This window comes from Rhinolophus sinicus, chromosome 13 (assembly GCF_057876585.1).
Source record: "Rhinolophus sinicus isolate RSI-liver-muscle chromosome 13, RSI-T2T, whole genome shotgun sequence".
NCBI classification, from domain to species: domain Eukaryota; kingdom Metazoa; phylum Chordata; class Mammalia; order Chiroptera; family Rhinolophidae; genus Rhinolophus; species Rhinolophus sinicus.
Genome location: NC_142513.1, coordinates 24,830,379 through 24,842,565, shown reverse-complemented (window position 1 = coordinate 24,842,565; position 12,187 = coordinate 24,830,379). Strand labels below are relative to the sequence as shown.

General features: G+C 39.4%; 1 protein-coding gene across 1 annotated transcript in view; it reads right to left on the bottom strand.

The window, feature by feature from the left end:
• Positions 1-12,187, bottom strand: part of TMC2 (transmembrane channel like 2) — a 60,173-nt gene that overhangs the window by 34,296 nt on the left and 13,690 nt on the right. The window contains exons 5-7 of the mRNA XM_019733728.3: positions 9,222-9,312; positions 6,070-6,151; positions 5,626-5,732 (exon numbers count right to left, since the gene is read on the bottom strand). Of these exons, the coding sequence (XP_019589287.3) occupies positions 5,626-5,732; positions 6,070-6,151; positions 9,222-9,312 (280 nt within the window). The remainder of the gene's footprint in view (positions 1-5,625; positions 5,733-6,069; positions 6,152-9,221; positions 9,313-12,187) is intronic.

The window sequence follows — 12,187 nt, the reverse complement described above, 5'->3', positions numbered from 1 at the left end:
GTGTGGGGCAGGGTGTCAGGATAACTACAGTAGGGCAAATGGTGTTGGCCAGACTAATGGAGACTCAGATATGGAGGCCACCTTTGTCATCATGCTGGCTGTGGGGAGGAGGGCTCAACAAAGGAATAATGCCTTCTGCCAGAACTTCTGTCTGGGAGCACTTCAGTCCTTGTTCTGAAGCCAGAAAATCAGTTCCTCCTAGTTTGTCCCTAGTGCCTTTTGAGCTGCTGCCTCAGCACTGGAGCTCGAAGTGAGTGAATTTGTAATCAAGTTAAGTCCTATGTGGGCCCTTTAAGAGGAATGCCTGGGACTCCAGCAGCCCTCCATCTCACTCAGCTGCACTCTCTACTTCACAGCCAGAAGTTGTGGGGACTTTGCTCCCTGGCACTGGAACCCTGGGCTGGGAGCCTGGTGTGGGGCTGAGACCCCTTTCTCCTCAGGGGGTACCTCTGCAGTTGAGATATCCCGCCTGATTTTTAACTGCCACATGTGGGTGTGAGACCAGCCTGTTCTGAGTCTCCACCCTTCCTACCAGTATCAGTGTGGCTTCTCCTGTATGTCCTTAGTTACAGGACTTCTTTTCAGCTAGACTTCAGGTGATTCTCAATGATGGTTGTTGTGTAGTTTAGTTGTAATTTTGATGTGGTCAAGAGAGGAGGCAAGCACAGTGTTTACCTACTCCGCCATCTTGCCCGGAAGCTGTAAGTGTGAGAATTTTAAATTTTATTTCAAACTGGATATTGAGAGTGTAGAAAATGCCACTGACATTTGTTTATTTAAAATGACTCCAGCCATCTCAATATACTATTCATTAATTCAAGTAACTTTTGGTAGACTCATTGGGAGCTTTTTTTTTTTTTTTTTTTTTTTTTATATATATAATAAAATCACCTGCAAACTAAAGTGATTTTGTATTTGTTGTACCAAATGCATAAGTTTAATTTTCTTGACTTACTGTGTTAGGTAGAAATTTCAAAATAATGTTGAAAAGTAGTTGGGATGGGGCATACAATGTTGCTGTTGATTTTCAGTAACACAGACTTTGGTATTTCACCATTTAATGTAACATTTCTTTTGTTTTTCATTTAGTTTATCATTTTTAGGTAATTCCCTATTTATTTTTGATTGTTTATAAGTTTATATTCTTATTGGGAAATATGTTGTATATAGAATAGTATAGATATAGCATATATGTATAGTTGATCATAACAAAAAGAAAATTAACTACTGTGTATCACTATTACTAGTTTAAGAAACAGAACATCACCAGGCCTTTATAACACCCTGGGTATGCCCCTCCTGATCCACAGAAACTGAGATAATAAAAGCTTGTTTTCTCAGCAAAAAAATTTGGGGTATTTTTTATGACGCAGCAATAGATAACTAATACACACCCAAATATCAGGAAAGAAATATGATGATAAAAAATTAATTATGTAGAAAATGATGATACAAAGATCTGAATGTGAATATTTACAGTCACTTTTATTTATAATAGCCTCAAACTGGCAACAACCAAAATGTCCATGAACTGGTCTCTAGACACTTGTAACAAACTATGGTACATTCATACAATGGAATATTACCCAGCAGTAAAGGAACAAACTATTGATACATGGATGAATCTCAAAGACATTGTGTAAAGTGAGAGAGGCCAGACACAAAAAACTATATACTGCATAATTCTATTTATATGCTATTCTGAAAAAGGCAAAACTTGAGGAACAGAAATCAGATCGTTGCTTGTCAAGGACTGGAGATAAGGAGAGATTTTGCTTGTAAAGGAGGCACAAAGGAACTTTTTGCGGTGACAGAAATATTCTATGTCTCCATTGTGGTGATTGTTATCTGATTGTATATATTTGTCATAACTCATTGAACTGTACACCTTAAAATAGTTAACTTTACAGTACGTAAATTATGTCCCAAGAAAACCTGAATTAAAAGAAAGATATATCAGAAAGAATCAACAAGGCCAAAGTTGTTTCTTTAATAAAATAACTAAAAGGGACAAAGCTTTGATGCAAATGAGAAAAATATTACACTGTAATGCAAAAGGGGATATAACTTCAGATACATGAGTGATTTTAAAAAACAAGAAATGACTGTGTTTAACTTTAAGCCAATATATTTTAAAATATATTGCTGAATTTGAAAGTGCAGGAGAGTGATTACATGTGAGGGTTATATAAGTAATAAAATTGGGAGAAGTAGTTAGAGGACTTTAGTGTATATATAATTTTTTATTTTTAAACCTAGTGGTAGGCAAATAAGATCCTTCTTTCATCCTTTCCATATGTCTGAAATATTTTAATGGTTATTTTTAGAGGAAGTATCTATATGAGGCATACTAAGTGCTGTCTAAGTGATCCCTTGAGCAGAGCTCATAAGGTTTTAGTTAATTAAATTAATTAATGTACACCAGCAATTGTCAACCTTGGCTGTATATTACAATCACCTGGGGTCTTGTATGAATCATATATTGTTGTATAACAAATTACCTTAACACTTAGCAGCTTAAAACAACCACATTTATATCTTGAAGTTTCTGTGGGTCAGAAATCTGGGTGTGGCTTAGCTGGGTCTTCTGCTTAGGGTCCCTCACAAGTGTAGTCAAGTGTCTGCAGGGCTGAGGTCTCATCTGAAAGTTTGGCTGGGGAAGGATCTGATTCTAAATGCACTCACGTGGTTGCTGGCAAGATTTAGTTTCTCATGGATTGTTAGACTGAGGGTCTCGGTACCTTGCTGGCTATCTGAAGGCCACACTAAGTTCCTTGCCAAGTGGGCCTCTCGAGTCTGGAAGGTTGCTTCATCAAAGCATGCAAGCCAAGAAGGGAATCAAAGAGAATACCAGCAAGATGAAAGTCACAGTCTTTTATAACCTAATCATGTAAGGGACAGCCTTTGGTTATAGTTTGTTAAAAGCAAGTCACTAGATTTAGGCTATATTCAAGGGCAGGAGATTATACAAGGACTTGATACCAGGAGGTGGGGATCATTGGGGGCAATCTTAGATATCTGCCTACCACAGAAGGTTTTAAAATAGGGATGTTACAACCACAGTCTCAGAGATTCAGATTCAATTGATTGGGGTGGGCCTAAGACCTAGTCTTTTTCAAAACTGCCCAAGTGATTTTCACATGCAGCCAATGTTGAGATGAGGAGTACATGAACTCATCATCCAGGATGGCCTTGACAGCCAGCTCCTGCAGCGTAACTAAGGGTTTCCCAGGGATCATGAAGGCATCCTGGGCTCTGCGGGCAATTGTCATAAAAGCTGAACAAGATTCATTCTAGCATTCAGAGCTGTTTAATTCCATTAAAATGGAGTTAATGATTTGTGGCAAAAAGAGACGAATATGAGGAGGAATTCTGTTAAAGTTGCATAACATTTGAGGATGTCAATATTCTTATTCCCAGACCCTCTGATTCACCATAGTTAGCCTTAAGATGTCCATGAGCCCTGGGGATATCTGTTCATTAGGCTTATGCTGAAAACCCTTGGGCCCTGAAGTTATTCGTGTCTTTGACCAACAGGGCAATTTTCAGTGAGTTTAGATGTGTGTGATTCCCATGTGGCCAATTTCCCATTATCCTAACTAGGAAGGCATCTTGGTACACTGACATCCTCAACTGCTGTTATCCAACCTGTCATCAAGTCTTGTCTGTTCTGCTTCTCTCTAATTCTTCTCTTTTAATCCATTCCCATTAGTAATACCCTGATCTGAGAATGAGCTATTGTATTAGGCTCTTAACTTGTCTTGGCCTCTCCTACCGTGTTTCCCCAAAAATAAGACTTAGCCAGACAATCAGCTCTAATGCATCTTTTGGAGCAAAAATTAATATAAGACCCAGTCTTATGTTATATGAGTCTTATAGTAAAATAAGACCCAGTTCTTATATTAATTTGATTGTCTGGCTAGGTCTTATTTTCGGGGAAACTTGATAGTTGTCCCTCCTCTCCACCCAGGGCTCCTCATTCCAGCCAGCCCCACCCCTCTCTCCTTTCCCCCACCCGACTCCCACATGACTTTGCCAACCATCATCCAATCAAGTCAAGGTTCTCTTGCTTAGACAGTTGCTGTCTTGGCTGCCTCGTTGGAATACACCAATCACTCGATTTTCATTGTCCCAAACAAATGTCCCCCTTGATATGAAGTATTTATAAATTATACCAACTTATATAAATTACATGAAATTTAATGTTTCCTTTAAGAAAACAAAAACAAAACTCAGTGTCCTTAAAATTATTCAACTTCCCCAAAAGATTGCCTTTCTGAACCACTGTAGCGCAAAATTCCAGCAATGTCTCAAAGGCCTACAGCATTTTAATGTGCTCTCTTCTCGTGGAAATAAATCCATTTGGAATAAAAACTCCCAGGAAGAAAGCAAAGGCTCTGTTAAGATAAATTTCCTCAGTGGCTACTGGGGAAACTGACACTTTCTTGGCTATGGAGGGAAGTGATACTTCTAGTTAGCTTCTGACAATATTTTCCCCTTGGGGAGAACCAGGCTTACTGTAAGTGCATTTGTACACACTTGCTGGAGGATTTAAAATCCTTCTATTTAAGTTAGAGAGTGATAATGACCTAAGAGTATACATGGGACTAAGTGGAATCATAACCCTGGATTTCCAGGTGTGTATATAAAGGAGTATAAAGACTAGTTAATGATACATATGTAAGTCCACTTGTTAAGTAAAGTAGAAAAGAATTCAATGGTTTTATAAATAATGTAATACTTCTTTGCCATCAAGTGCTACTATAATACACCATCAACCTCTTCCAACTAATCTGATTTAATTCACATTACATGGAAGCCTTTTAATTTCCTGAGAAACAGACATGCAGAAACGTTCCCCAAGGATGTGACTATGGTTAGAATTGACTCCAATATGCTCATGGAACTGTTTAAAATAAAATAAGAATCAGTAAACTATCATAGAACCAATGTATAAACCTAGAAGGAAGAAAATACTAAATATAGACTATTGTTTCCAGGAAAGCTTTTGAAGTAAATCCACTTGTGTACCCAGACCCAGCACCGAGCAGCTCAGCCAGGACTGTAGCAATTTGTGTGCTCAGTTCTTAATGAACCAGAGGTGTCCCTGGAAAGATCCTAGGCCAGTACTCTGGAGACCTGGAATCTCATTCACCACAAATTTACTGTGTAACTTTGCACAAGTTGCTTATTCCGTTTTTATCTCTCAATTGCTCATTTATAGGTAAGGATCTACTTGTATCCAGAATAGGATTATTTTGAAAGAATAGTGAGGAGCGCTATTCAAATGCAATGTTTTTTGGTAATAAATTATGATACAATGAATTCTACTCCTACCTTTTTTTCAGGGTAAAAGGAAAAAAAAACAACAACTCACTGAGCTATTAATTCTCCACTGAGCTTAAAGTAAAATAAGAGGTAGAATAATGTAGGGTCCACCTCTTAATTCACAAATATTTAGTTTCCATATTTGTGTACTGAGATATCTGAGTAATTGATGTGAGTATAGAATTTAAAAATGAATGACTGACATTTTTGTAAAACAGAAAGTATTTAATATAAATGAAGATGGTGGTAATGATAAGCCTTAGCACTATTCAAAGATACAGGAAGTTCTTTTCTTACCTCTGGGATTATGACTAGACCAAATATTAAGCCAAAAAGGACAAGGTTAACTCCATACATCCATCGGAGAAAGATGAAATACGATGCCACTGAAGAACCAAAGTGACCTGGAGAAGAAAAGGATGAAGTTAGTGCTACCGAGCACTTTACGTGTGTGATGGACCCGATTTTCACATCGGTCTGTGGAATGGACATCCTGATTTCCATTTTCTTTTTCCAGATAAATAACCTGAGGCTCTACGGGCTTAGCTGATTTGCCCAAGCTCCCACAATCAGAAAGTGAAGAAGCACAATTTAAATCTTTGCCTAACTAGTCCAAAGCTCATTCTGTTTTCTAATACAACAGGACCTACAAAATAATCTAATCAGAGGGTCAAGAGCATAATCCCAGCCCTTGGAAAACTTCAGTAAACCAACTAAAAACAGTGGCACCACAATACTCACTTTCAATGTCCTTGATCTTCATTTCCCAGGGAATACATTGATTCTTGAAATTATCAAAGTCTCTCTTAAACTTGAGCCATTTCTGAAATTAAACAGGTAATACTCTCAGTTCATTAACATGCTGCCTTGGGGCCTGGAGGGGCATGTTGGAGGTACATGCTGACGTTGATGTGTCAACATGAGGTCTACATGTGGATGAAGCTGCCATCTTGGAGTTGTTGAGCCCAGGATGTTAAAAGGTGGATGTTAAATCTTTACTTTCTAAAGTCAGGTGTGGAGTGAGAGAGAAACCAGGGCAACACAATACCTTGTAGTTATCTACAGTGCTGATAAAATGTCAGGTTTGGATAGTTTATATATGAACTTAGAAATTCTGTGTGTAATTTCTGGTTTGGGAGATCAAATTGGGTTAGCAAGGTCTGCTACAACTTCCTTTACTTTAAAACAAACATTCAAGGGAAAAAGAGATCTCACAATTCTCACAGCATGTTTGGCAGATAGCCAAGTGCTTAAATCTGAAAGTTGTTACTAAGTTATGACACTGGTGGAACTGGTAGAGGCCTCAGTCCATGGCTTCCCATTTTTCTCCTGGTGAAACAGAAGCCAAGTTTTATTCTGAAACGAGTTGGAAGGCTTCATGCCCCTTTCCACAGTCTGTTCCCAGCTCTAAGATTCAGAATTCGTGCCAATCAGAAACCTGAGTGGCTGCCTGTCTGCTGGCTGGGTGAAATTTTGTCCACTCTTCAAGGGGCTGCTCTCCAGCAATTCCATCCCCTGGAAATCAATCCATTTGGAATTTTTAAAACTCATAGAAAATAGCAAAGAGGCAGTAGGGAGAAGATCCTAAGATCAGTTTCTATTACAAAGGTCTCCCAATAACTTGTTCATGAAGGACATAAGATTGTTCCTTATAAATTCACTAAAGGACAAAAGGCAAAATTTATCTGAAGGAATAAGACAGGCTTCCAGACCTGAAGGCTTTGACCACATCCTGATTGGGTGATTACTATATAAGGAGGGAAACCACCTGTCAGAAGAAGAAGATGGTCACAGACGCAAAGGAGAAGAAGGACCCATAAGCAAAAGACTGGTTGCTAATAATGGCAAAGATATCCCTAGGACAGGAAGGGAGGGCGGTGGGGGACGGTGGGGTGGCAGCCATTGGGTACTCTGGTCCCATTGCTTCATCTACTTTTCTTAGTTCTAATTCCGTGCTCAAAATCATCTTTGGCTCATTTGGCTTCCTATGTAGGTCTGTCTGTAAGGAACACATTTGTCCATCACCTGTGCTCTGATTTGGTTTCTATGGCAGTGACTTTTCATTGCAAATTAATAGATTGGAATTGGGACTATGGTTTAGCTTCCCCTTATAACTAATTCTACTAAAAATAAAAGGCACTACTGACGTGGACTTCCGTTTTCCGGTTCTTGCATCAGTTATATATCTCCTTGTAAATTAATGATCCGGCATCTGGTTTTATATATCAGTCTCATTAGCTTTTATTAATGTGAGTCCTTCCTTGAGAGATGGATCTCCTGTCAGGATGCTGATAAAATCAGTACAAAATATAAGCTTGCAAGATGGAGGGCCAACAAGGGTAAGGAACATTGCCAAGTGAGGCCTATGAGACACAGCCTGGCAGTTAATCACTTGGCAACCATCTGACAGTTCCTAAAGGCTGTGGGCATTTGGGCCTGAAAAGTGACGCCATGGAGGTGGGGCAGAGGCAGAAGGAAGTCTGGGAGGAGTTCTGCGTGGAAGCACTTATTCTTTATTGGTTTAGAGAATCAGAAAACTGGGCTGGGGCGTGGGCCGGAGAAGACCCCCACACACGTCCTCAGGCTGTGTGTGATGGTAGCTGCTGCCCCAGGACTGGGTTATTAATTGTGCATGTTGTCTTGCTCTCCAGCTACGTATAGGAAGAAAGATTTCAAATAGCGGTTGAATAAGACACAGGCAAGCTATACATCATGTGTGTGGATGAAATCCAGATATGAATGATGGAAAACAACCAGTGAGGCCTGAGAAGTAATACTGCAGAACAAGGAAAACGGGACACCACTCTGAAATTTTTGAAAAGTATTTCCTCTAGGATACATAAATAAAATTTGAGTAATGGTTTTGTGTTCTGAATTAGATACAAGAAATATGGCTTCTAGAGTAAAGGATAAAAATTTGAGGTTTAGAATGTGAAGTGTGGAAGGATTACAAAGTAGCTTAAAGTTCAGTAATAGAATGAAAATAAACATTATACTATAATTGAGACAGAAGAAAATTGATTAAATGGTATTGAGAATAAACCTGAGAAATGTCTGAGCAGAGAGAGAGCGAGAGCGAGAGCGAGAGCGAGAGAGAGAGAGAGAGAGAGAGAGAGAGAGAGAGAGAGAAGAATTAATAACAATGAGGGAAGGTAAATAGAGGGCAGACATCCTTTTCCTAAAGAAGAAGTTAGAACTATTTGAATAGAAACATGACTGAACAAAATCATCTATCAAAGATATTTGAAGAGCACACTTCTCAGCTGGAAAAAAAGATCTGAGTGTGCAGTTGTTAATTGGTAAATAGTTCCTTGATAAAATTAATAAAATAACTCATAGATAGTTGTGAGGCAATTAAAACTGAAAAAGAAAAAAAAATAATATTAGGAATAAAAAAGATTCAAACCAAATAAATAAAGTAATTACAAAACTTATGGGACCACCATCTGCAACTTTCTAGTAATAAATATGAAAATCTTAATGAAATGATCAAGTTTGGGGAAAAATATGAAATATCAAAATGGCCCCAAGAACAAGTTAAAACTCAAATACACCAATAACCAGGGAATACATGAAAAATGATCCAGTATTCTATAAAAATAAATGATTCATCAAACAATATTTAGGATTTGGAAAATAAGATCCCAGTGGTTTTAACATCATTAATTTTGAGAGTTTAGTTCTTCACTGGAGAGGAAACAACTGTCAAATATATCGAAACCCTCACATGTAAAGAAATTGACAGGATACAGTTGGTTACCATTCCTGGATGAATTGGAATGGTCAACTGGACCTCTCGCTCAGGATTCTGGGGAGCTGGACACAAATGGTGAGGCTGGGAGGTGCCTGTGATGGTCACCCAGATTCCACAGTTTGCAGCCTCTGCACCCCACCTTAGTCATCTGCATCCTATAGGCGTAGAGTCGCTTGCCTTTTCCTTTTCCCAAGGCTCCTTCATATTTCTCCACAAACTCTTGGGCCTCCCTGGTTACGGAAAAAAAGGGGGGGGGCAGGGGCAGGAATTCAATTAATACCCAACCAAACAAAATCTGAACTATGAGGCTATCTATGTGGCTAGAAAGCCTTTTATACTCCAAGTTGAGTATAATATCATTCCCATGAGGGAAGGGCATTTTGTCTGCTTTGTTCCTGAATTTCCCCAAGGCAAGTGTAATGCTTGCTACAGGGTAGGTACCTGCAGGCAGAAGTTTGGCCCCCCATGACATTCACTCCCTGGTGGTACACTCATGAATGGCAAACAGGATTTGGCAAATGGACTAAGATTGCTGACTTTAAAATAGGGAGATTATTTTGGATTATCTGGAAGGGCCCAAAGTAATCACATGATCCCTTAAAAAGAGAAGAGGAAGGCAGAAGAGTCAGAGAGAGATGTGGCAGAGTGGAAAATCAGGGAAGTTAGAAGCAGGAGAATTCTTGATCCTCTATTGCTCGGGCCCCTTTGGAAGATGACACATGGAAAATAAGAGAAGGAAACGAATTCTGCCAAACACAAGTGAATTTGGAAGGGAACCCAGAGCCCCAGATGGGAATGGGAGCCCTGCCAATACCTTGATTTTAGTCCAGTGAGATCCTGAGCAGAGAATCCAGCCACACAATGCTGGACTTTTGACCGACAGAGCTATGAGCTAACAAGTAAGTGTTGTCTTAACCTGTTAAGCTTGTGGTAATTTGTTACAGCAGCAGTAGAAAACGAATACAGCATTCAGTAGATATTTGTAGATTGCATGAATGTTGAATGAGTGAGTGAACATCCAAAGAAGGTTGGGCGAGAAACACATGAATCAATTAAATATCCTCGGGCGGAGTGGCAGAGCTGGTGAGGACGGGCTCCTGAGAACCTACTGTTAACTATTCAGGAACTTGGCTGACCAGTTGTTGAATTGATGGTAGCTTGAAATTGGCCATGGCGGGAGCATTTAGACCATGGAAATCAGCAAATGTTACAAAGCAGGACTCCCCCATCTTATCCCCCAGAGAATCAATTTATCAGCACCCATCGGATAAACCCAAACAAGTGGATGAAGAATGAAGACCATCTCAGGGTAGATGGAAGGGGCGTGGTATTGCTGTGTCTCACTGTTATTGCTACCGCCCCCACTGCTCGCTACACAATACCTACACCACTTGCAAAGTACAAGTGCGGGCCATGGACATGTGTCAAAGTCACATTCTAACCTGGGGTCAATCCAGGGGCTGGCTTTATTAGGATGTCTCAATACCCTGTTTCCTCGAAAATAAGACTTAGCCGGACAATTATCTCTAATGCGTCTTTTGGAGCAAAAATCAATATAAGACCCGATGTTATGTTATGTTATGTTATGTTATGTTATGTTATGTTATGTTATGTTATGTTATGTTATGTTATGTTATGTTATGTTACGTTACGTTACATTATGTTATGTTATATAGCACCCGGTCTTATATTATAGTAAAATAAGACCGGGTCTTACATTAATTTTTGCTCCAAAAGATGCATTAGAGCTGATTGTCCGGCTAGGTCTTATTTTCGGGAAACATGGTATTAGTGAGGCCAACTGTCTAGGTCCTGAGCCCAGGCTTAAAGCTGGGCTGCATGGGATTAAGGCTTCATAATGGGATCAGCTCCCTGTTCCCCATCAAGGCAGGACATGTCCTGGCAGTGACTTCCGAGACACCAAAGAATGTTTTCATGAAACTCATACTTTTGTCCTCCTTCTGTATGTTATGAGTGGGCAGGGACTTGCAATCACGCGGAGTTTGTGAGTTTACACGTGCCAGCTTTTAAGTTTTGGGGACTTCAGATGAGAATTCTCAAAAGTAAAGGCTGCTCTGGTGCCTGAGCTGCAAATAAATGCTTCACTTCTCAATGCCCGGACTCTGGGTCCAGCACCCCCAGAGCCCTCAGGAGAAGAGAGGGCCCTGCCCAGCAGTGGGTACAAACTCCAAGGATCATTCACTGTGAAGAGACCACCCAGTTGAAGAATTTTGATGGACACAGCAAACTGTTTTGGATCCAGTGAAGGCATATAAATAATAACAATTCACCTTTTTACATCAAAGTCCTTTAAACATGCTACCTGTGATCCAGACTTTCATGTCATTCCTTACCAGAGATAGTATTTGGTTTATGGAAACCCTGGGTCCTGCCCTTCCCAATTGTTGCAAATCTTACTTCTGTAAGGTGCTTCTGTCCCCTGCTTGTCAGAAGTGTCCTTTCAAACTAAGGACAAAAGCCAAATGTGAGAAATTTTCAGTCATTATTTCTTTGAAGACTTTCAGTGCACCCTCTTTACTTTCTGGGACTCCCTTTTCCTCCTTCACATCCAGGGCAAGCAATTTGGAGAAGACACTAATGTTAGGTCATCTATTATAGCTTCACAGTTCCCCGAGGCTCTGTTCCCTTTTTTCCCCCAGACTATCTTCTCTCTATGGTTCAGATTGGGTAATTTCTCTTGTTCTACCTTCAGCTTCACTGTTTCTTTATGCTGTTCTCTCCATTCTGCTGTTGAGCCCATTCACTGAGTTTTTTAAATTTTCAGTTATTGTATTTTTTTACTTCTAAAGTTTCTAGCTGTTCTTCTTTATATCTTCTTTTCTTAGACTTTTTACTTTTTTCATTTGTTTCACGATTTCATAATTGCTTAGTGAAGCATTTTTTTAAACGATGGTTTCTTTAAAATCTTTGTAGCTAGATCTGTAATGATAGATATCATTTTTTTGTAGATAATTTTGTAGATAATTCTGACATTTATTTCATTTTGGTGTTGGCATCTGTTGATTATCTTTTTTATTTTTCAGGTTGAGATCTTCCTGGTTTTTGGTATGATGAGTGATTTTCTACGGAAGCCAGGACATTTGG